Here is a 26,012-nt window from a genome sequence, read left to right on the forward strand (position 1 = left end):
TACACACGATCAGATTGTTGACAGACTGTTGTCTTAAAATCTGACCATTAGTACGCTCCTTCTGACAATTGTTGTCCAACTTTCGGCCAACAAATGTTGGATGGCAGGCTAGTAAATTTTTGGAGGACAACAGTCGGTTGTCTGATTTTCGTGTCGTCCGTACACAAGTCTGTCACACAAGTCAAAAGTACAAACACGCATGCTCAGAATCGATGCTCACCAAACATGAAATTAGCAGAAGGGGCCCAAAGGGTGGCGATCAAGAGCCGAAAAATCAGACGCTCGGTTGGCCAACAATCGGATCGTGTGTACGAGGCTTTAGTAATAATGTTCAGTAGTCTCACTCTTTTTTCAAAGTTTTTCTTTACTTTGCGGTACATGGAAATTCCAAAGCTACCAAAGTGGGCAATCTATTGTAAATATATGTTTGCTGAAAAACATTACAGATATTTGATAAAAATTGCATATTTCCCAAAGCACTGGTTCAATGTCTTTTTGTTTTGAATTGTAGATATTTCTTCTGGCCTGCCCACCGTGTAAAGTTGCCACAGTAATATTTAGGTGAGTATGATACTATTAAATAATAATAGTAAGTTTCATTGCTGTGATAATTTTACAAACTGGATTGCCAAAGGTTTTATTACAGGGGCAGATTTCATAAAGAAAATAGTGTCCAAAGATTGTGTGTATCTGGGGGCATTTTAATCCAGTGCTATACTGTACTGACGTTTCAGAACCCCATTCCTACCTTCCTACTCATGTAAGCCATGCACTGTCTATGCTGGACTTCTTTGGACTTATTTTATTTTAGAACTAGTTTACAATAACCTTTTCTAAGAGAAATGCAGGAGCTGCCATTGCTGACCAGCATCTGAAAGTACCACTTGCCTGGTTGTTATGCTGATCCTCCTGGCTTCAGTACATTGTTTTTTCTGAAATATGTGCTTGTTCTTCACCAGTCACTCTAGAGTCTGAAAGGAGTTGTAAAGTCAGAAGGTTTTTTATCTGAATGTATCCAATGCATTAAGACAGTGATGGCGAACCTTGGCACCCCAGATGTTTTGGAACTACATTTCCCATGATGCTCAACTATACTGCAGAGTACATGAACATCATGGGAAATGTAGTTCCAAAACATCTGGGGTGCCAAGGTTCGCCATCACTGCATTAAGATAAAAAGCCTTCTGTGTGCAGCAGCTGCCCCAGCACCCCTAATACTTATCTGAGCCCTATCTCTGTCCAGCGATGTCCACGAGTGTCTTGGCTGTCTGAGACTCTCCCTTGCCATTGGTTCAGTCAGCCAATCGGGAGAGAGAGGAGGCATGGCTGTGCCACAGCTCCGTGTCTGAATGGACACAGGGAGCTGTGACTGGGCTTGGGTGCCCCATAGCAAGCTGCTTGCTGTGGGGGCACTTGACAGGAGGGATGGGCCAGGAGCACCAAAGAGGGACCCAAGAACAGGAGGATCTCTGCTGCTCTGTGCAAATCCACTGCACAGGGCAGGTATGTTTAACATGTTTGAAAAAAAAAAAAAGTCTTTATTTGCATGCTTGTTCAAGTAAGTGACTTGAAATGATGCAGCATGACAGCCAGGCAACAACTACACACTGTGTAAAAAATCTACATAAAAACAGAATGCAATGATTTGTGACTCGCATCCATTTTATTTTATTCACTATAGAAAACATCAAATGTTTAAAGTGAGAAAATGTACCATTTTAAGAAAAAAATATAAGATGATTTTGAAATTGATGGCAGCAACACATCTCAAAAAAAGTTGGGAGAGGGCCATGTTGACCACAGTGCAGCATCTCCTCTTCTCTCAACACTCTGTAAATGTCTGGGAACTGAGGAGACCAGTTGCTGGAGTTTTGGGAGAGGAATGTTGTCATATTCTTGCTTGATAGGATTCTAACTGCTCAGCAATTTTGGATGGTCTTTCTCATTTAACGTTTCAAAATGAAAATCTCTAAGATGCTTTATTTTTATTTTTTAACCAATCCTGTTACTGATTTGTGTCCGTTAACCTGATTAGTTGCAAACTGTTCTTCCAGCTCTTCCTTGTTATTACCACTTAGGCCTCTTTCACACGGGGCGGATCAGTAATGATCCGCCCCGTGAAGATCCGCTCGCTCAGCGGGGATCGCTCCGTTGTCCCCGCTGAGCCGGCGGCGGACAGGGCGGTCTCCGCACACTGTGCAAGGACCGCCCTGTCAGCTCTCCACTCTCCTCTATGGGGATCGGATGAGCACGGACCGTGTGTCCGTGTTCATCCGATCCGCTCTGCAGACGGATAGAAAAATAGGATTTTCCTCCGTCTGCAGAATCGGACTGTTGCGGAGGCGGAGGAAATCGGGTGTCTGCAGATGTTCATCCGCAGACACCCGCTATCCCATAGGGATGAATGTATGCCCGTATTTCATCCGCAAACGGATGGATGAAATACGGACATATCATCCGCATGGGTGAAAGGGGCCTTACTTTGAAATCTTTTTGTTGCCATGTCCCAACTTTTTGAGATGTGTTGACGCCATCAATTTCAAAATTGCCCGATTTTTTGTTTCTTAAAATGGTTTAAACATTTGATTTTTTTTTTTTTTTTTTTTTCTATTCTGAATACAATATGGGTTTATGAGATTTGAAAATCATTGCATTCTGTTTTTATGTAGCTTTTACAATGTCCCAACTTCTTTTGAATCAGGTTTTTAGCATTTGTGGAATGAGATGTCATCCCTGGTGGCCTCCATTGAGTAAGGAACATGAAATGAGAACTTCTGGTACTAGTACAGGCCTGTTTCATCTTCACATCGCCCTTTAGCAGCCGAAAACTTCCTATTCAAGAGATTACTGAAGAAATTACATTTTCCAAACCAGATATAAAATGTCAGGTTTTTCTTCCTTTTTTTTTTTTTTTTAGGTTACAGATGCATATGCTGAATGGAGCTCTTCTTGCATTGCTTTTTCCAGTGCTGAATACGCGAATGGTACGTAGATTGTGTTACTGGCTTCTCTTCTAAAGGGGAATAGCTGTTGCTTTCTTGTCTATATAGTATGTGGATGTAAATACACTGAGCAAAATTATAAATGCAACACTTTTTTGTGTTTGCCTGTATTTATCCTGAGCTGAACGCAAAGATCTGCGTAAGTACACAAAAGGCCTATTTCTCTCAAATATTGCTCACAAGTCTGTCTAAATATGTGAGCACTTTTCCTTTGCTAAGATAATCCATCCACCTCACAGGCGTGGCATATCAAGATGATGATTAGACAGGATGATTATTGCACAGGTGTGCCTTAGGCTGGCCACAATAAAAGGCCACTCTAAGGCTGGGTTCACACTGCTGTGATGCGGGAACGCTGCGAATCCGCGGCGGGTTCCCGCATCGCATGCCTCCCGGCGGCAGTTCACACTGCCCTATGCGAACTGCTGGTGTCTGAAACGTTAATGACACCCCCAGATCAGTTCGCATATCGCAGTGCAATCTGCAAACTCGGACAGGAATCGGATCGCATGGTGTGAACACCCATGCGATCCGATTCTGCTGCGGACCAAAAAAAGGGTCCTGTGCGAGTTTGGGGCGGGTGCGATGCGAATCCAGCCATACTATCTGTATGGCTGAACTCGCATCGCACAGAGATCGGATGTGATTTGCACTGCAGTGCGGTGCGAATCACATCCAGTTCTCGTAGCTGCAGCGGTGTGAACCCAGCCTAAAATGTGCAGTTTTACTGTATTGGGGGGGCTCGGTGGTCCAAAAACCAGTATCTTTTGTTACCACCATTTGCCTCACACATTGCAGCACATCTCCTGCATAGAGTTGATCAGGTTTTTGATTGTGGTCTGTGGAATGTTGGTCCATTCCTCTTCAATAGCTATTAATTTACAAAACATGCCCAAAACTTTGAAGATTTTTTTTTTTTTTTTATTGTGAAGCAAACAACAAATAGGACAAAATAGCAGAAAAAGTCAATGTGCATAACTATTCACCCCCCTGAAGTCAATACTTTGTAGAGCCACCTTTTGCAGCTATTGCAGCTCCAAGTCGCGTTGGATAAGTCTCTATGAGCTTGCCACATCTTGCCACTTTTGCCCATTCCTCCTTGCAAAACTGCTCCAGCTCCTTTAATTTGGATGGTTTGCGCTTGTAAACGGCAATCTTGAAGTGTGACCACAGATTTTCTATTGGATTGAGGCTTTGACTAGGCCATTCCAAATGTTTCTTTAGCAGTGTATTTGGGGTCATTGTTCTGCTGGAAGGTGAACCTCCATCCTAGCCTCAAATCCCGCACAGAGTGGTACAGATTTTTCTCAAGAATATCTCTGTATTTAGCACCATCCATCTTTCCCTCAACTTTGACCAGTTTCCCAGTCCCGACTGCTGAAAAACATCCCCACAGCATGATGCTGCCACCACGATGCTGCCACCACCATGTTTCACTGTGGGGATGTGCTCTTTGGGTGATGTGACATGTTGGGTTTGCGTCAGAAAACATTCAAAAAAAAAGTTAAATTTTAGTCTCATCAGACCAGAGCACCTTACTCCATAGATTTTGGGAGTCTCCCACATGCCTTTTTTACAAACTCAAAACGTGCCATTTTGTTTTTTGTGAAAGTAATGGCTTTCTTCTGGCCACTCTGCCATAAAGCCCAACTCTATGTGGCATACGGATTATTTTTGTCCTATGTACAGGTACTCCAGTCTCTGCTGTGGAACTTTGCAGCTCCAGGGTTACCTTATGTCTCTGTGCTGCCTCTCGGAATAATGCCCTCCTTTACTGGTCCATGAGTTTTGTTTGCTGTTGTGCCATGTCCTTTCCATTTGGTTATGATAGATTTGATGTTGCTCCTAGGGATCATCAAAGATTTGGATATTTTTTTTATAACCTAACCCTGACTTATACTTCTCAACAACATGTCCCTTACCTGTTTGGAGAGTTCCTTGGTCTTTATGGCAGTGTTTGGTTAGTGGTGCCTCTTTCTTAGGTGTTGCAGCCTCTGGGGCCTTTCAAAAGGTGTGTGTATATGTAAAGACAGATCATGTGACACGTAGATTGCACACAGGTGGACATCATTTCATTTCACTAATTATGTGACTTCTGAAGGTAATTGGTTGTACCAGAGCTTTTTATGGGCTTCATAACAAAGGGGGGTGAATACATACACACATGCCAATTATCAGTTTTTTTATTTCTGAGAAATGGTTTTATGTATATATTTTTCTAATTTTACGTCACCAACTTAGACTATTGTGTTCTGATCCATCACATATAACTCAGATTAAAAAAAACATTGAACTAAAGGCTGTACAACTAAGTTGGAAAATAAACTGAAATCTTTTAGGTGGAGGGAAGTAAAAATAAAATAATATGGTGAAAAAGTGCCTCAGAGGTGGGATTTTTTTAAAGCAATTTTTAAATACAACAGATATATATTCAAAAATGTTATTGAAACAAACAACATCAACATGATAAAAAAAAAAAATCCCAATTAGGGTAGTACGATAGAAAAAAACATGTACATGTATATTGCATAGTAATCATCTAAAAAGTGGTAGCACCCCACTACACATGGTAAAACCATCCATATAAATTTCAAATGATGCTGAGTAGTGGGAATGTCCAATGCGTTTCAAAATGTGTATACATTCAAATCGTCTTCAGGGACTAATAGCACTTCTGAAAGTATAGAGTACAAATGCAATTTAGAAACCCAAAATACCGTATAACTATTTTGAACAATTATAAAGAGTCAAAACTTACATAGCCACTATATTATTAGAGAGAGCATTACCTCAACCCCAATGGTTATCATAAAGATCCGAGAAATAGCCTTTCACCATGTAAAGGGACCACTGGAAGAAATCCTTTTAAAGGCACCCAAAAATGGGGAGGAAAAGTCGGACTGCAAGAGGTAAAAACAAAATATCTGTGAGAATGCACTCCAATCAAAATTTATACTTGATGCTAGCCTCACAGGAGATCCCTGAAGTCCCCCAGAAAAAATGGAGGAACGCCAGGAGGCTAAGCCAAACAAAACAAAAACATGACCAATGATCCACTGTTATGTTTTCACACTGGAGCTAGCTGCCATAACCCTGCTATCCCCGTGTTCAGCCGGCTACAAAATAAAAGTGGTCTCTGCAGTGGATTCGCCGCAAGATCACTTTTATTGGTGGCGGGAGAGGGCCACTCCTTCCGCCGCGATCCAGTGCCCTCCGCCGCTTACCGGAACCAGCGGCAGAGGCGATCAGGTCTGTCTCCTTGCTAGGTATGAGACGAGACGAGTGGAAGATGGCCCCTAACCGTCCCCATACATAGCAGGGTGGAAGCGACGTCAAAACGTCACTTCCTAAAGGCACATTTTTTTATGTCATTTTTTCAAAATGACAATTTTTTTATTTTTTTATTTTTTTGCATTTAAGTCTAAATATGAGATCTGAGGTAGTGGATAGTGTTTTTTTTTTTTTTGTCATTTTTTCAAAATGACAAAAGTCCAAATATGAGATCCGGGGTCTTTTTGACCCCAGATCTTATATTTAAGAGGTCCTGTCATGCTTTTTTCTATTACAAGGTATGTTTACATTCCTTGAATTAGGAATAAAAGTGACACCATTTTATAAAAAAAAAAAAGAAAAAACAATAAAAGGTACAATAAGAACAAAAAAACAATTTTTTTTTAAATGCATACGTGAGTAGTGCCCGCATATGAAAACGGTGTTCAAACCACACGTGAGGTATCGCCATGATCGGTAGAGCGAGAGCAATAATTCTAGCCCTAGACCTCCTCTGTAACACAAAACATGCAACCGTTAGAATTTTTTAAATGTCGCCTATGGAGTTTTTTAAGGATAAAAGTTTGTTGCCATTCCATGAACGGGCGCAATTTTGAAGCCTGACATGTTTGGTATCAATTTACTCAGCGTAACATTTATCTTTCACAATATAAAAAAAAAAAATTAGGCTAACTTTACTGTAGTCTTATTTTTTAATTCAAAATTTTTTATTTTTTAAAAAAAAAAGTGCGCTTGTAAGACCACTGCGCAAATATGGTGTGACAGAAAGTATTGCAACGACAGCCATTTTATTCTCTAGGGTGTTAGAAAATAATGTTTGGGGGTTCTAAGTAATTTTCTAGCAAAAAAAAACAAAACGTTTTTTAACTTGTAAACACTGAGTCTGAAAAAGAGGCCCGGTCCTTAGGTGGTTAAACGCAGCTGCATGTAAATGCAAGTAAACACAGCTAATTGCAATGTACAACTGCAAGCAATCACTGTGCCTGGAGTCTTGGAATTCCAAAATAACAGAACATGCTTTTCACAGCGGCAGAAAAGCCGCCCTTGTGAAAGAGACCTTAGGCTTGTTTATCAGACCTGCAAACATCCATATTGGTTGTATTCTCCTGGGATCTGTTGCCCAGTATTGTTTATAAGGTATTTATTTTATGTCGCAATACCATTTACAAAACAAATGAAAAGAAACTGTATGGATGCCCTGTGGTTGTTGTGAAAAAAAAAAGTAATGCAATTGCTTATCGTTTTTATTATACAGGCAAAGGATGGATTAAGATTGTTAAATGGAGTGCATCCCTCTGTGGGGGGGGGGGGGGGGGTTTCTCCTCTAAGGAAACGGAAATTGCTCTCTTCTAATTATGGATTGTCAAAACCCAGTATATATTTAGCTAGTAAACCGTATGGTTAGCGTATATTATTCGTGCTTGCTCAATGACTGACAGGACTTACCACTTTGGCTCTCAGACAACTGTATCTGAGAATTGTTTGGGCTACCATTGCAGTTTGTATGGCCTATACTCGCTTCAATTCTCTGCTGCTGGCCAAGTGGAAGTCTGAAGCTAGTGACGTGTGACGTTGGATTCGATGGTTTCCCTTTCTTTGCTTCAGTGAGTGGAACCTATAGAAGGGGGTGGCTGTGGAGAGATGTAAGTGTCAGACCTGCCTGGATCTATGTGGGTGTAGAGATTGACGTTCATTGTACACCTACCTGGAGAATTCCATGGTAATCTGTGACCTCCTATAACCTAGAGGTCATCTAACAGCGTAAGTGTCTATATCTAAAGGCATGATTGGTAGTGGTTTTTGGACAATGTCTTCTCGGGGAAGAGGAATGCAGTAATTCGCTCACAGTCAATGTGTTGTGTTGTGGGTAAGAGTGTCTTCACACACTGTGATGTGGTTTTATGTGTCTATTTTTTTTTCTCACGGAGTCACTTATTGTCGATTTTTTGAACATTATTATTTGTTTAGAGCACAGTGCACTTCGATTTATTTATGTCACAATAAAACCGGATGCATGCTGCGGGCCTCAGTGCAGGGTCCTGGGTTCAGTAACACTTTAGGTGAACCTGAACTTTGTTTTTTCATGGCAAAGTAACAGGTTTCTTTTAGAGCCGGTTCACACAGGGGCGACTCAGATTCGACTTCAAGTCGCCCCAAGTCACCTCAGGTCGCACAATATGTAGAAATCAATGGAAGTGAATGGAGCCGTCTTAATGCACACTACTGAAGTCGCTCCGACTTCAGAAAAGGTTCCTGTACTACTTCAATCCGACTTGTAGGCGACCGGTACCCATTGATTTCAATGGAGGTCGCCTCCAAGTCGGATCTCTGTCTATACGGAGGCGACTCTCAGAGAATTATCAGCTCTCAAAAGGAGTTCCCCCCTGAGAGCTCATTCTCTGATTGGCCACGGCAAGTCGCCTGGCCTGGGGCGACTTAAAGTAGTGTTCCAAGTCGCGTCCAAGTTGCCTCCAAAAGTCGTGTTGCCCCTGTGTGAACCGAGCCTTACTGTTGCACTCGCCAGCTGCTTATGCCTGCCTTCTCTTCGCTAGAATTGAGTACCTTTCCGTTCAGCTAACAGGAGCAGAGAGATATAGCTATATGTTACTTCTGGTATGGGGGGTTCTTCATAAGCCCTAGAGGGGACTGTAACCTCCAAGCTGGAGACACTTGATGTTTACCCTTTTTTTTGGGGGCTGATGGAATAGCATATTGCAGTGATGGCGAACCTTTTTGAGCCTGAGTGCCCAAACGGCGACACAAAACCAACTTATTTCAATGTGCCAACATGGAATTAAACCTACCAGGGGCTCTGTACAGCTGATGGGACCAAAAAGGTACGATTCTGCCCAGAAAAAAACGTTTGTGCTTTTTCAAAGAAGTGTGTTCTGCTCAGAATGCAGGGTTCAGGGATGTTGTGCTCAGAATACAGGGTTCACTAATGCGTTTTGTTCAGAATACAGAGTTCATGATTGCATTGTGTGCAGAATACAGGGTTCAGGATTGCGTTGTGTTCAGAATACAGGGTTCAGGATTGCGTTGTGTTCAGAATACAGGGTTCAGGATTGCTTTGTGTTCAGAATACAGAGTTCAGGAATGTGTTGTGCTCAAAATGCATTGACACTACTATGGGGTGCCCATTCACTTTTCCCCCTCACACACACAGAGTAGTGTCCTCTGCCCCCCCTCCCACACCTTCCCCTATAGCAGTGACCTCTGGTTTCTCTCCCACGGCAGTGTCCTACCTGTGTATGTCCACTGTACTTCACACAGTCATGCTTCAACGCCCGAGCCCCTGCACAGGCAGCCGCTCTCCTATTGGCTCTCAAAGTCCAGGAAGGGAGCAGTCACTCTTCTCTTCCTCAAGTGCCAGAGGCATTGTGACGCTGCTTACAGCAGCAGACACTCTGTGTAAGTCCTTCCCACTGGGCTGCCCTCAGTGCATGCAGGGAGGGATTTACACACATCGTCTGCTCGATTGCACTGATGCAAGGAAGGGAGCCGGCTCCTCCGTGCCTGCTCCCATCCTAGTTGTTCTGGCACCAAAAGCTGCGTGCCCACAGAGAGGGCTTTGCATGCCAGCTGTGACACGCGTGCCATAGGTTTGCCATCACTGGCATAAAGCATAGAAGAGGCATCCATTATGTGAACCTGTCGCTTTTACCTGCTTGGGTCAAAGCAAGTTCACTTTAAAAAATACAGATGTACTGTATGTAGATTGTTTGAATTGCATATATTCATTTAACTTAACCTTTAACCTTAGGCTAAAGCACATACTTGAGAATTGGTAAATAATTTACTAGTATGGATTGCTTTTACTTTTCCTTCATTCCTTTAAAGGGTGACGGGTAAATGTGCACAGGCAAAGCTTGTAATTTGAATTATGAAGTTGTACTAGCATGTTCTGACAAATATAGAAATTCTCTAACTACTTCACCTTACTTATAAGAATTTAACTTTTTTTTTTGTGTTGTATATATTTGTCATCTTTGTAGTCTCCAGACTATGCACCTTCTTCAGGACAGTATTGGTCTTTGCTCTGCAATAGATCTGACCACACACATACTTTATTATTTTTGTACTTTTTAAAAAAAAAATTACATCATTAAGGAAAATAATAAAATTGTAAAATAAGATATAATGCAATATGTGATTTATATGCCAAAGTGGAATTGGCAAGTACCTTTGAGCATAGGATTATTATTTTTTTGTACCTTATGTAGTATACTAGATTTACACAATCCAAAATCAGAGGAATTTGTTTCATTTATCAAAGGTGCATCTGCAGACCGAGACCTTAAACTGGCCATACATGGAGCAAATATCGGCCGGTTCATGATGAACCAGATAAAATTCTGCAAGTGGGTGGCCCTGTTAGCCCTCTCCCACTTGACATCCCTTGTTTAAAAGAGAATTGAAGGAGCTGGCCGTAACATTTTTTGCTGTCACAACAGCCGCAGTGGGAGATTTGTCCATCTGCTCTGTAAAGCGTGCGTGGATGAAGCTAATAAAAAAAAAAAAAAAAAAAAAAAAAAAATTAAAAAAAGCCTTCTATTAATACACAATCCTTGTCCGCCTCACAAAAGCAATCTGTGAGCACCTTGCAAGGAATAATGCAGTTAACCTCAGTAGTTTGCTATATAACTTGGGCAACACAAGAGAATTAAGTGTTGGCATCATAGATATCACTGACAGCCAACAATATTTGACAGACTTCTTAAAGCACAATTGCACCCGTTAGGCTGGGCATGACTCTGCTAGCAAAGTCTGGAGGAGGGGAGATCAGGTAAAATGCAGGGTTTAAGCTCCTCATTGAAGTCACCAAAACTACTGCTTAAAGTGTTACTAAACCCAGTAATATGAAAGTCGTTCATCCACCGCCACCCCCCCACCCCCACAGTGCCCACAGCTTATAAATCTTCTTTTTACATTAAAATACTGCCACTATATACCTTTTTTGGCTGATCTGTGTACTATGGTCACGTAATAAACTGCAAGGTTTAGGTAGGAGGAGATTTCCACTATAGCTTGTGTCCTCATGCTGTTATGGGAGGTGGATCACCCATGAATCAAGATGTGACATCCCACCCTCTGTGTTCTTTTTTAGTTACTGAGCATGGAGGGGGAGGGAGGGAGGGAGGGAGGGACTGGGCTGTCATTTAGGATCTGTATACACGCCCAAATGTGTTATGTCGATACCATGTGACCTGAAAAGCTCAGCTAAACAAGAAAATGTTCTCTCCAGCAATAGAGACTAAACTGAGCATGTGCAGCTTTACTACTCTGACTGTGTCTTATCTGACCTTGCCAAGAGAGATCCTGCAGGATGGGGAGAATCTGTCCATACAGGATCAAAGAGCTTTTTTTTTTTTACACAGTACAGAGGATTAACCCCTTAAAGTGGTTGTAAACCCTTACAAACCACTTTGACCTACAGGTAAGCCTAGATTAAGGCTTACCTGTAGGTCCAAGCAATATCTCCTAAACCTATATGGTTTAGGAGATATTTGCCCGAAAATGGGCACCGCTGTCTACGGCGCATGCGCCGTAGACAGCGGCGCACTGAGCGCGGCATTTCCAAGAATGGAGCTGCCGCGCGTGTCGACTCCCGTGCGCATGCGCAGGAGTGACGTCATCGCGGCTTCGCCGAATGACAGTGGCGGAGCTGCGAGACCCCACCAACAAGATGGATGCGGCGGACTACAGGGAACAGCGGCGACTTCGCTGGCTCCTGTGTCAGGTAAGTGACACATAATGGGCTACTATGCGATGCATAGTAGTCCATTATGCTTTGCCTTTGCAGGGAATGAAAGAGGAAGTAAACTCATCAGGGTTTACTTCCTCTTTAAGTTCCACAGTGAGTATAACAAGCATGCTATTCTGCATATACAGACAGATTTTACTGCTGTGGGTTTAGTAACACTTTAACTATCCTGTGCCAGGGTGTGTATTTTTATGGCAGAGATGTTAAGTTTTAGCAAAAATGCTGCTTGCATTACAATATCGTGGTAGAGATTTATGCATTTTGTATCACAGTTAAGTGGAAAGAAACCTAATATGTGAACATGATTTAGGTGGCAGAACAGGGCTTTAACAGGGTAAATTGACAGGGATTGTTTGGGTTCATGAATAATTTGAGGGAGATAGTTCAGTTCATGTGATGGGATATGGATCACCTCTGTAACACAGTTGGAAGCCCAGAAGATGATCAGTTCAATGCCTGGGCTTAGTTTTGGATCCCAAACTATCAAATTATGTGTTGTCCCGGCACCATACACCAACTTTAACGCAACACTGCTTAAAGTGGGGTGCCCCTAAAAAAATAAAAATAAAAGTCAGCAGCTACAAATACTGCAGCTGCTGACTTTTAATAATCGGACACTTACCTGTCCCAGGGACCAGCGATGCGGGGGAACGAAGCCCCCCCACGTTCCCCGCTCCGCGCGCACGTGACAGGTCCCAGATGACTGTGCGGCACGAGGGGAAGTGATGTCACCAGCCCGGGCAAAGAAGAAGGCATACTACGAGGGACCCCCTAGCAACAGGTATTTAGAGGTGAGTAAAAAAATGTTTTTCCAATTTTTTTTTTTTTTAAGAATTTTAAACACTTTATTTTATTTTTTGGTGGCAACACCTCTTTAAATGATTCGCAGTTGTAAAACCATGCTAAGAAGGTCCGTGTAATGTTGTTACCCGTAAACATGTTTTATTGTAAAAATCTAGCACATGCCCATAGAAGTGGGATGTGGTTCAACATATGCCTTCCTTCCACTGCTTTTAGAAACACATAGATGTTAGTACAGCAATCTCCCCTGCTGTTCTGCTGTGTTCTGACATGGGTACGGCCCCCCCACCAGAGCTCTCTCTGGTCAGCACTCTTAGCCATTGGCTGAGAGTTCTGATTGGGAGTCGATCGGCATACCTTTTTCGGTCATGCCCCCTTTGACAGAAGCTGCCGCGTGTGTACGGGGCTTAAAGTGGTTGTATGGTAATTTTTTTAACTTTTACCTACAGGAAAGCCTATAATAAGGCTTACCTGGAGGTAAAAAAAATATCTCCTAAACCTGTACGGTTTAGGAGATATTCCCCTCGGTATGCGCCGCTGACTGCAGCGGCGCATGCGCACAAGGGGGTTCTCTCCGTGAAAATCCGGCAGCGCTCGTGCGGCCGGACTGAAATCTCCGGCAGCGCTCGTGCGGCCGGACTGAAATCTCCGGCAGCGCTCGTGCGGCCGGACTGAAATCTCCCGCGCGCATGCGCGGGAGTGACGATATCGCGGCTCACAGCGCCGGAGCTGCGATACCCGGAAGAGACGCCGAGGGAGCATGTCGGCTCCCTCGGCGTGGATCGGGCCAGATGTCGGGGCCTCGTTCTAAGGTAAGTATTTCATAATGAGCTAGTATGCACCGATCCAGGAAGGCATATGCCTTTTGCTTTGCAGGTTTAAAAAAAAAATAAAAAAACATTGCGGGTTTACTACCGCTTTAAGGGTGATTCTTCTCCATGTGAACATAGGAAGCAATAAAAACCTGACAGACTTTACAAACTCTATCTCAAAACTAGAAGAGTGTTTTGTTAAAGAGCAAGTAAACCCTGATGAGTTTACTTCCTCTTTCATTCCCTGCAAAGGCAAAGCATAATGGACTACTATGCATCGCATAGTAGTCCATTATGTGTCATTTACCTGACACAGGAGCCAGCGAAGTCACCGCTGTCCCCTGTAGTCTGCCGCATCCATCTTCTCGGTGGGTCTCGCAGCTTTGCCGCTGTCATGCGGTGAAGCTGCGATGATGTCACTCCCTTGCATGCGCACGGGAGCCGAGACGCGCGGCATCTTCGTTATCGAGGATGCCACGCTCAGTGCGCTGCGCGCCGCTGTCTACGGCGCATGCGCCGTAGACAGCAGTGCCCGTTTTCGGGCAAATATCTCCTAAACCGTATAGGTTTGGGAGATATTTCTTGGACCTACAGGTAAGCCTTAATCTAGGCTTACCTGTAGGTCAAAGTGGTTTGTAAGGGTTTACAACCACTTTAAAGTTCCATGTTCAGAGAGTTGTAGAGTTTTTGAGTTTGGTCTACTTTGGAGTAGTTTATGTGTAAACACAGGCAAGGGTGGCAACAAGACCCAAACCCATTGTAGGCCTTTGCCCGTCTAACTGTTTGAGGTAAAAAAAAAAAAAAACTCTGAAAGTCTTGCTGGTCTCTAGTGAATTACCGTATTTATCGGTGTATAACACGCACAGGTGTATAACACGCACATTCATTTTAAGAGGGAAGTTTCAGGGAAAAACAAAAAATTTTGTATTGGCGTATAACACGCACACTCTATTTGCACCCGATTTTCATGGTGAAAAGGTGAGTGTTATACGCCAATAAATACAGTAGGTCTTTAAAGCATGAATACTCAATGTCTAGAAATAAGGACGACAGATGTATAATGTGCAGGATGTACCATATGTAAATATATAGATAGTTTGGGAAATGTAAGTAGTGTGAATGGAACAAGGGAATTTAGAGTTTATACAGTAGAAAGTCCTTCCCTTAAATGATTATCTGCATCGGATAATGAAATGAGAGAGAAGAGATGGAACAGAATCTCTCATAGACACAAATGTGAGGTCTCTTCTCTGCAGGTAGTCAACACAGCTAAATAAAATATTTTATGGGTAGGTAGTGACCATTTTAAGAGTATATAAAATGTTTTTCTGTACACACAGCTGCCATTTGAAGTGGAGGTGTATTACATTCAACACATCCTGCTCTACGTAGTGCCCATCTACCTGATGCGAAAAGGAGGTAAGACTTGCCATGTTTGTTTTCTTTGTCTGATATTTTTACATTTGGGCCTTTTTTATTTTTAGTTCTATTCCTGCAAAATCTTCGAACTTGTTTAACCGCTTAACCCCTTTCCTGACCGCCACACGACGATATACATTGGCAGAATGGCACGGTTGGTGGGCAAAAGAACGTGCATGTATGTCCCCTTTAAGATGCGGCATCATGGGCGCCGCACGCTCTGTAATCACGGGTCCCACGGACTTTGTTCTCTGGGTGCCCGCGATTGTGTCACGGAGCAGAAGAATGGGGGAGATGCCTTTTGGCTGCCTAGTGATATGACGGAGATCACGGCTCCCTGTCATCGAGAACAATGATCGCTGTCATGTGTATAGTAGCCCACCCCCCCCCCCCCCCCAGTTAGAATCACTCCCTAGGACACACTTAACCCCTTGATCGCCCCCTAGTGATTAACCTCTTCCCTGCCAGTGTCATTTACACAATAATCAGTGCATTTTTATAGCACTGATCGCTGTATAAATGACAATGGTCCCAAAATAATGTCAGAAGTGTCCGATGCGTCCGCCGTAATGTCGCAGTCCCGATAAAAATCACAGACCGCTGCCATCACTAGTAAAAAAAATTATAATAAAAATGCCATAAAACTATCCCCTATTTTGTAGACGCTATAACTTTTGCGCAAACCAATCAATATTTTAACCAAAAATATGTCAAAGAATACATAAACTGAAAACTGAGGAAAAAAATTGTTTTATATATATATATATATATTATATATTTTTGGGGGGTATTTATTATAGCACAAGTTATCGCTCCTTTTTTTTTTTTTTTTATAGCGCAAAAAATAAAAACCTGCAGAGGGGATCAAATACCACCAAAAGAAAGCTCGATTTGTGGGGAACAAAAAAAACGGCAATTTTGTTTGGGTGCAAAGTCGCACGACCGAGCAATTGTCAGTTAAATACACCGTGCTGAATCGCAAAAAGTGCTCTGGTCAGGAAGGGGCTGAATTGGTTAACCACTACAATACAGGGCACTTTCGCCCCCTTCCTTCCCAGCCCAATTTTCAGCTTTCATCGCTCTAGCGCTTTCAGTGACAATTGCGCGGTCATGCTACACTGTACCCAAATGACATTTTTATCATTTTGTTTGCACAAATAGAGCTTTATTTTGGTGGTATTTATTCATGACTCCATTTATTTTTTGCGATATAAGCGAAAAAAGCGGAAATTTGGAAAAAAATAACCAATATTTTCTTCTTTCTATTTTAAAAGAAATCCAATAAAATCTAATTTTGTCACTAATTTAAGCCAAAATGTATTCTGCTACATGTTTTTGGTAAAAAAAAAAATCCATTAAGTGTATAATAATTGGTTTGTGTGATCACAGACATATGTACGCAAATCATCATGTACAGATGTGTGCAGGTGATCACGGACATATGTGTGCAGATAATCATTGGGACATGTGATTTTAGTGGGACATATGTGGGGGTCATGTGTTTTTATTATTTGGGGACTTGTGTGTTTTACACTAGACTGGTGATCAGTGAGTAAAAATCTGTAAAAAAAAAAAAAAACAGCTCATACTCACTGATCACCAGCCGGCTGCAGCAATCCGTTCTCCTCTCCTCAGCGACGACTTCCATGTGAGGAGAGGAGAGCCGATTGTCTAGCAACCAGCTGTTTACATCACATGACAGCTGTGATTGGGCACGGCCGTAATGTGATCAGGGGGGCCAATCGTCTGCCGATCCGATATGCGATGTGACATGAGTGCATCGAGATCGCGCCACTGCACGGGTACATGATCCCCCCTCCTTCTGAAGGACGTTCCTGAACGTCCAGTCAGAAGGAGAGAGCTCCCATCCGGCCGTATATATACAGTGGTGTGAAAAAGTGTTTGCCCCCTTCCTCATTTCCTGTTCCTTTGCATGTTTTCTCCACAACACATCTTGATGATCCCCAAGACTTTTGGGACAACATTCTGTGGACCGATGAGACAAAAGTGGAACTCTTTGGAAGGTGTGTGTCCAAGTATATCTGGCGTAGAAGGAACACTGCATTTCATAAAAAGAACATTATACCAACAGTAAAATATGGTGGTGGTAGTGTGATGGTCTGGGGCTGTTTTGCTGCTTCAGGACCTGGAAGACTTGCCGTGATAAAAGGAACTATGAATTCTGCTGTCTACCAAGAGATCCTGAAGGAGAATGTCCGACCATCTGTTCGTGTACTCAAGCTGAAACGAACTTGGGTTCTGCAGCAGGACAATGATCCTAAACACACCAGCAAGTCCACCACCGAATGGCTGAAGAAAAACAAAATGAAGACTTTGGAGTGGCCTAGCCAAAGTCCTGACCTGAATCCTATTGAGATGTTGTGGTATGACCTTAAAAAGGCCGTTCATGCTCGAAAACCCTCTAATGTAACTGAATTAGGACAATTCTGCAAAGATGAGTGGGCCAAAATTCCTCCAGGACGCTGTAAAAGCCTCATTGAACGTTATCGCAAACGCTTGGTTGCAGTTGTTGCTGCTAAGGGTGGCCCAACCAGTTATTAGGTTTAGGGGGCAATCACTTTTTCACACAGGGCCATGATGGTTTGGATTTTTTTTCACCTTTAATAATAAACACCTTCATTTACAAATTGCATTTTGTGTTTACTTGTGTTGTCCTTGACTATTGTTTAAATTGGTTTGATGTTCCGAAACACTTAAGTGTGACAAACATGCAAAGGAACAGGAAATGAGGAAGGGGGCAAACACTTTTTCACACCACTGTACATTGGCCAGGTGGGAAGTAGTTAAGGACTGAGCCTCTTTTTGAGATATGGTGTTTACATGTTAAAAACGTTTTTTTCTTTTCTTGCATCAGGGGACACAGAGCCATAGTAATAACTATGTGGGTTATATCGGCATATCAGGTTCTGGACACTGGCACACCCCTTAAGGCGTGAACTTCCCCCATATAACCCCTCCCATTACTGGGAGTCCTCCGTTTTTTCGCCAGTGTCTAAGGTGTTGGCAGGAACAATGTTAAGAGCAGAGTCATTTTTGCGATTTTATTTATTTTTTCTCTCTAGGTTACATCTAGAGTTTCAAGAGCCCGGATGGCCCAGTCAGCTTTCGATCTGAGGGTTCGGGGTCCTGTTTGGGTGCTGCCTGCGGGGTCCTTGGGGTTGCTGATGCGGCAGTCTAGCGTGTCCATCTCCTCAAAGAATGCTCCTAAGGTTCCAGAAAAAAAAACAAAAAAGAGAAGTGCCTCTTTCTGGTCTCTGGATCAGCTGTTATCCCAGTCGGTGATATCAGAGATTCCCTTCAGTGGAACAGTTTTTTTTTTTTGGCTCAAACATTTTAAGGTCCCAGAGCCAAGCAGAGAGGTAAGACCCACTCTAGATCTCGGAGATCTGAATTGGCACTTAAACATCCGATCCTTTCATAATTCGATCGGCTGTGTCCATCCTGCAAGAAGGGGAGTTGCATATCTCCATGTGCCAAAGTTTCCAGCTTACCAGAAATCTCTGCGGTTTGAAATATAAAATAATTTTTATCAATCGTGGCACTGCCATCTGGCTTAGCCACAGCACTACGAATGTTCTGAAAGATTCTGGCACCTCCTTTAGCCAGGTTAAAGGCTCAAGGCATAGCGGTCCTAGCCTATTAGAAGATCTACTTTGAATAGATCATTCAGTCTCAGGTCTAAAACCAGAGTCTGATCTCAGCTATAGATAGCTGAAATCTCTAGGTTGGATTCTCAGCCTAGGAAGATTCTCCTTAAAACCATCAAGGAGGTTACTTGGGGGCTGGTTATAGATACCATACAGAAGAAGGTATTCTTACCCCAGACGTGAATCAGTTCCATTGTAGGACTAATTCAACTTATCGGGAAAGGAAAATTCCTTCATTTTGGCTGCAGGAGATTTTTAGAGAAAATGGTAGCCTCCTTCAAGGCCGTCTCTTACGTGCAGTTTTATTCAAAGACTGCTTCAAGACACCATCCTGTTGGTCTGGAATAAAGAGGATTCAGGCCTTGTTGGTTTCCAATACGCTTAGTTGCCGACATAGGTCAGAGCCTAAATTGGTGGTTATCCAGCAGGAGGGAAAATCTTTATCCTGCAAGGTGTTAACGACAGATGCCAGCCTTCTAGGCTGGGGAGCAGCCCTGGAAGAAGATTCTGTCCAGGGGAGATGATCCAGGTTAGAGGACCTTGCCTATCAACTTTGTTGGAGGTTTCAGGCAGTACATCTGGCCATAGAATCTTGGTGGTCAGATTACGGGACTGTCCTGACAGGATTCAGTCTGACAGCCACGGCGGTGACTTGCATCAATCACCAGGAGAGGCACGAGAAGTTGTGCAGCCAGAAAAGAGGTGAATAATTTTCTAGCTTTGGCAGAACACAACACTCCTTGCCTATTGGCAATTTTAATATATCAGGCATACTACTTGAGACGCCAACAATTATTTCAGGGAGAATGAACTCTTCACCCCGACATCTTCCTAGCAATATGTCAGATGGGGTACTCCGGACATGGACCTATTCGCGTCCAGATTCATTAATGAGGTCGACAACTTTGTCAAACAAGTGGCAGGCGGAACAGACGCATTAGTCTTCCCAGGGGATCAGTTATCACTGATCTATGCATTTCCTCCAACTCTGCTACTTCTGCGCCTTCGCCATAGGATTAAGCAGGAACAGAAGGAGGTGATTCTGGTGGCCCCAGCCGGGTCCCAGAAGATCTTAATTTATCAAGATCATAAAGAGGGCAGTTGAAGTCTTTGGACTCTGCCATTATAGCCAGGCCTTCTTGCACAGGGTCCGGTATTTCATCCTACTTTATGGACAAGGAGTTTAACAGGTTTGACTGTTGAATCCCACTCTATAAAAGATTGTGGGGGATCTCCTTCAGTAGTGTCTACTTTGACTAATGCCAGGAAGCCAGCTTCCAGAATCACTTACAATAGAATCTGGAATATGTAGGTTTCTTGGTATGGATCCAGGGGTTGGCACCTCAGGAAGTATGTCAATAGGCACGATTCCTGCATATGGGATCTGAAATGAAGCTGGCCTTGACTTTTATCAAGAGCCAGATCCAGGCCGTGTTGATGTCTTTTCCTACGACAGACTCTTGGTGCGTAGCTTTTTCCGGGGGTAGCACGGTTTATTCCCCCTATCAAGGCACCTCTAATCCTTAGGATTTAAAATTGGTCTTGTCGGCTTTATTAAATCAGCCGTTTGAACCTTACGAGAAATTCTCTTGGTTCTTTGACAAGAAAGATAATCTTTTTTGCTTGCCATTTCTTCTGCTAAAAGAGTATTGAAACTAACGGCTGTCTTGCAAGAGCCATATTTCATCATGCATAAGGACGAGGTGGTTTGATGTCCTCATCCTGAATTCTTACCAAAATCGATAACAGGTTTTCATTTAAACCAAGATATTATTCTTCCTTCTTTCTCCCCAGAAGCCTTAATCTGGGGAAGAGAAAGCACTACAGTCTCTTGATGTAGTAAGAGCAATCAGAATCTATTTAAGGGCAACCACTCAGGTTCGCAAAACACAGGTTTTTGTTTGTACTGCCAGAGGGTCCAAGATATGGACAGGCAGCGTCAAGATCCACTATTTTCCAAATGGATTTGTCAAGTGATTGATCAAGCTTCAGCTTAAAGAAGACAATTCTTCCTTCTCATATTAAGAGCACATTCATCCAGGGCGATTGGTGCCTCTTGGGTGGTGCATCATCAGGCCTCTATGGCTCAGATCTGTAAGACCGCAACATTGGTCTTTGGTTCAGAAGTTTATCCGATTTTTTTTTTTTTCAAATTGATATTAAAGGTCATGAGGAAATTGCCTTTGGGCACAGCATACAATGCAGGCTGCAGTATGAGTCATCTGGCCTCCTGTTTCCTTGATTCTGTCTCCCCCCCCTTCAGTTGCCATTGCTATGGGACATCCCATATAGTTATTAATATGGCTTTGTCCCCTGATGCAAGAAAAGAAAATTGGGTTTTTAAAAGGGCTTGCCTGTAAAATCCTTTGCTTTGATGTACATCAGGGGACACAGAGGTCCCTCCCTTTTTCTTATACACTTTGATTGCTTAGCTACAAAACTGAGGACTCCCAGTAATGGGGGGGTTATATGGGGGAAGTTCACGCCTTAAGGGGAGTACCATTGTGCAGCACCTGATATGCCGATATAACCCACATAGTTATTACTATGGCTCTGTGTCCCCTGATGTACAACAAAGAAAAGGATTTTACAGGTAAGCTGTTTTAAAAATCCTATTTTTTTGCTAGAAAATTACTTGGAACCCGCAAACATTATACATTCTTTTTTTTTCTAACACCCTAGAGAATAAAATGGCGGTCTTTGCAATACTTTCGGTCACACCGTATTTGTGCAGCGGTCTTAGAAGCGCACTTTTATTAATAGAATGAGTTTTACACGCTTATGCTTCTAAAAGCCATACACCTGTAAACTTGCATAATTATTCACCAAAATTAGCATTTTTATTTCACTGTATTCATCAAAGATGGGAGTATTTTAATACGCCAAAATGCATGCAACCTAATATAGCCAGCCCAGGGACATGTATGCATGTTGCTTGGATCCATATATGTAAAGCTACTGTCTGGCATAGGGTGACTGTAAAACTGTGGGCTGTTTTGTAGGTGCCTGAAGCCATACGTGACGCCTTTCTTTTTATTTTTTTCCGATCAGCCAACAGGTTGCACACACGCAAGCAAGGTGGATGGGGGAATCCTCCCTGCTGGGACATTGTATTCTGACATCTGGACTCTTCCATTGTCAATATACACCGATTGTGCAGCTGCTGATCAAGAAGACTTTCCCAACAAGCTCATTCGATAGAAGTCGATCGTTAGCCATACATGGATTATATTCTGCTGGTTCCCGGTGAACCAGCCAAATTTCAGTCCATCTAAGGCCAGTTTAAGTCTCCATTTTGAAAATCCAATCTTGTTGTAAAATGCTTAGTTTTCTGTATACACTCCTAAGCAGACTGCTTATAGGGCTGCAGGATTTGTTCCAGTCATTGTCCCCAGCTTATTCATTGTTCATCTCGTCTTCTTCTTTTTTGTTAGAATTCAGTCTGAACAATGCGATTCAGATATCAGTTAGCTTGATTCAGCTTATTTCACTGTTGTTGGTGGTCCTATAGATTTGATGTATGCCCCTTCCCCTACAACACAAAAAGGAAGTTCCTTTGTGCATTTCATTAAGGCCTCATGTACACTGCTGCTGGTAAACGGACATTGAGGAGCAGCTGGGAATTTTTCTCAGCTGCCCCTGAACTCTCCTCTGTTATCTTATCTGTCCATGTACACAGGGTCGTTTACAGTTTTCTAGGCAGCTGAGTTTAGAGACATTTTTTGGAACACAAAAAAATGCGTTCAGAAGCTGAGTTTACAGGCATTTCAAGCGCTAAACGCGTTAACTCTCATTTATCCACGTTCCGTTAAGAGGCGTTCATTTTTGGCTATTTTTATTTTTTTTAAATGCTTCTAAGCACAAACGCAGCTTGTAAACGTGGCAAAATGGACAGTTTAAATGAGGGTTACTATTTGTCAATTAATCGTTCAGGAGAGGTTGTAAAAACGTCTCGTGTACATGAAGCCTTAAATACACAGATGAAGCTCCAATGGTAAATCTCCATTTAATCAGACAATAGGAGAAAATAATTCAAAATATTTTATTTGGTTGCTTCTATGAGATGAACATGTTACCGCAGAGCCTATCCAAAGCCAGCTGTATGTCTTCATCATCCCATGTTTGTTACTATCCTGTTCATTTTGAATCCCACATAAAATCTGTGTGTCCAGTCACATTTGGGACAAAGTTGCAGAGAGTTGATATTGGCTGGATGTTACTAAACAAAAAAAGCAAAAAACTTTGGCAACAAATGTAAAAATGATAAAAGTTGTTAAATCAATATTGTCACATGTAAATCTTGATCACAATGTTGTCTAACAAACATGTCCTGTCACCCAAAAAGAAGAAACCAATAAGCTGTACTGTTCCAAAGATATATATTTATTTTGGGTCTTCTGTCATTTCACTACCTCCTTTCTCTTTTCTTTCTGCTGTACCTCATTCCGGAGAAAGTGAAAAAACATTTGCAAAAAAAAAAAAAAAATACATATAGAGAAATACTCGGGTTTTCTTTAAAACTGAACTCCAAGTCTAAAAACTCCATTAAATCCAGCAATGTATTCAATCAGCTTCTTCAGCACTGTCAGTGGGATAGCCAATCAGAGCTCTATTCTGCTTAGTGCTGTCAATCTACCGTTTAACCCTTTCGCTGTCAGAGCTGTTCTTGGATTTCTTTTTCTTTCTTTTTTGCAAGTATATATATATATATATATATATATATATATATATATATATATATATATATATATATATATATATATATATATATATATATATATATATATATATAAAAAAATAGGCCTGAAGATTGGTTAACCCACCCAAAGTTTAGCTAAAAATTATTGGCTATACAGCTTTCTTAAAGAGGAATTTCACTCTTGTTCAACCAACTGACCTCTGGAAGGTTATAACCCACTTCGAGACCAAAGCGTTTTATATTTATTTTTTTGGTATTCAGCACTGTGCTACTTTAACCACTTCTGGACCATCCACCGTCGTATGTCGGTACTTTGCAGGAGGATATCCTTATGGCAGCAGCTAGCTGCCATAACCCTGGTATCTTCTTCTTTAGCGGGCGGTCCACTACAAGATAAATGTGGTCTCTGCAGCGGATTCGGTGCAGGATAGGGTAAAGGGAAGAAGTCTGAGAGGAGAGGGCGGCAGAAGAAATCAGGGCCGAACAAAGTCTGACCGTGTTGCCTATTAGTGTGTGATTTCTCATCTCTCTTGGCAGGGAGGGGAAGCACCAGGGGGCCCCTCCCAGGGGGATCAATGATTGGTCCTGTTCAATTCAAACCCAAATCCTAAGGTCAATATGTCTATTCCAATCAATCAGCCTACTCAAATGCATAGGTTGATAGTATTTACGCATGTCTGGGACTGCCAGTCCCCCATATTGCTTAGGGAGCATTAGTTGCTCACGCTTTACCCTCGGACGTTTCTGTGCCCATATGAAGTCAAAGAAAGTCTTTTGGACCTGTTTAAGATATGTGGGTGGTAAGTGGATAGGTAGCGCCTGGAGGAGGTAAAGGAACTTGGGGAGGATGCTCATTTTTATAATGTTGCAACGGCCGAACCAAGAATGGAGGCCTGATTTCCACTTGTCTAGGAGTAATTTTAACTCTCTTTAACAGTGGGGGAAAGTTAAGCTCGAAGATCTTGCCTATGTTAAGGGGGAATCATTGTGCCTAAATAGGTCAGTGCCTTGTCCATCCATTTAAACTTAAAAGTTTTCTTAAGCTGGGCGATCAGTAAATGTGGGAAGTTAATCCCCATTGCCTCTGACTTGCTGAAATTAATTTGGAGATTGGAGAGAGCTCCATACCTCTCAAATTCCCTCATCAAGTTGTTGGGGAGAGAGATCAGGGGGTTTGTGATTGAAAATAACGTCATCAGCATAGGCCGAAATTTTGTGTTGGTCGTCTCCTATTTTTATTCCATTAATGTCCTGATTCAGTCTGACCGAGCAGAGAAAGGGTTCCAGTGACAGGGCGAAGAGGAGGGGCGACAGTGGGCTTTGATAGTATCCCATTAGCTCGGACTCGAGCAGAGTGGCAGGAGTAGATCGCAGAAATCCACTGTAGCATCTTGTTGCCAAAGCCAACGTGACACAAGACTGCTAACCTTCTACGGTTTCGGGGACACTAGCAAAGTACTGATCGTGATCAAGATACTGATTTGAACAGATGCTATACTAGTGATCAGCAACTTCTAGTGTGATGGGAAATCTAGCGCTAACTGTCATTGCCTGGGAGGGCCGCTAACTCACACTGACGTTGCTAATGACATTAATACAGTGATCCATGATCATACTGTACTAATAAGCACTGGCCGAGAAAGGGTTAACATCGAGGGGTAACTGTGTGCCTAGCAAGTGTAATGTTTGCTGCTTTTATTAACAGATCTGTCTGCTTTTTCAACTCTGTGTTGATTTCAGGGAGAAGAAACGGACAGATCGCTATCTGTATACAAAGTTCTGTGTGTTTGTCAACACAAAACTCTGTGCTGTGATTGGCCACAGCCAATCAGCAGGTTTCAGACAAAATTATTGGCTGAAATCTGTTGACAAACTTGTGCTGTGCTGCCCACACGCAGTATATCTACTGTAAGTGGGTGGCAAGCGGTTAAGAAAATGAAGTCAGCAGCATTTTCCCAAACTGTCTTTGAGGACAGCACCTGGAGAGAGCATAGCTCCACCCACAATTCCAGGGAACACTGTACTCTTAAAGGGTTACTTAATTTTCATGGCAAAAAATAGCAAATGAAAAAATAATATAGCATATACAATTGCGACACCAATATTCAATATTGTAATTGAATGTTAATAATAGTTATCTGCAGACGCTGCTATTTTCTGTAAATGCAATGCAACATGGCTACCTGGAGGTGTTCTGTACACACATTGTGTACAGAACCCCCCCCCCCCCCAGAAATATAACTTCTTGCTTGTGTGGTTGCCTCACTTATTCTACCAGAAGTCGACACCAAGTCTGATTTTTGGCATCCCCTGCAATAAAAATGTCATTTTTAGTAAGGTACTCCTAAAGGGAGATGCAGACCCAGTAGTTTTCCTCATTAGAGCCCTACAGCTGCAGCAGCTGGTTGATAAATATGAAAGCACTCCACTCCCCTGCTGCTGTGGTTTGTTTAAATGCTTCAGAATAACATAAGGTATGAAATCAGCAAGAAAGGTTGTATAAAAAAAAAATCCCTGCAGTGCCAGCGTACCCAAGACTGTTCCCAAAAATTGGAG

At 42.5% G+C, this 26,012-nt stretch overlaps 1 protein-coding gene across 1 annotated transcript in view; it reads left to right on the top strand.

Annotated features, from left to right (window-relative positions):
* The window catches only part of TMEM164 (transmembrane protein 164), a 96,439-nt gene that overhangs the window by 63,120 nt on the left and 7,307 nt on the right, over positions 1–26,012 (top strand). Inside the window, exons 2-4 of the mRNA XM_077479405.1 lie at positions 512–561; positions 2,918–2,984; positions 15,011–15,089. Of these exons, the coding sequence (XP_077335531.1) occupies positions 512–561; positions 2,918–2,984; positions 15,011–15,089 (196 nt within the window). The remainder of the gene's footprint in view (positions 1–511; positions 562–2,917; positions 2,985–15,010; positions 15,090–26,012) is intronic.

The sequence above is a fragment of the Lithobates pipiens genome, unplaced genomic scaffold, assembly GCF_037356315.1.
Source record: "Lithobates pipiens isolate NorthernLeopardFrog02 unplaced genomic scaffold, aLitPip1_a1.2 Scaffold_1, whole genome shotgun sequence".
In the NCBI taxonomy this organism is placed as follows: domain Eukaryota; kingdom Metazoa; phylum Chordata; class Amphibia; order Anura; family Ranidae; genus Lithobates; species Lithobates pipiens.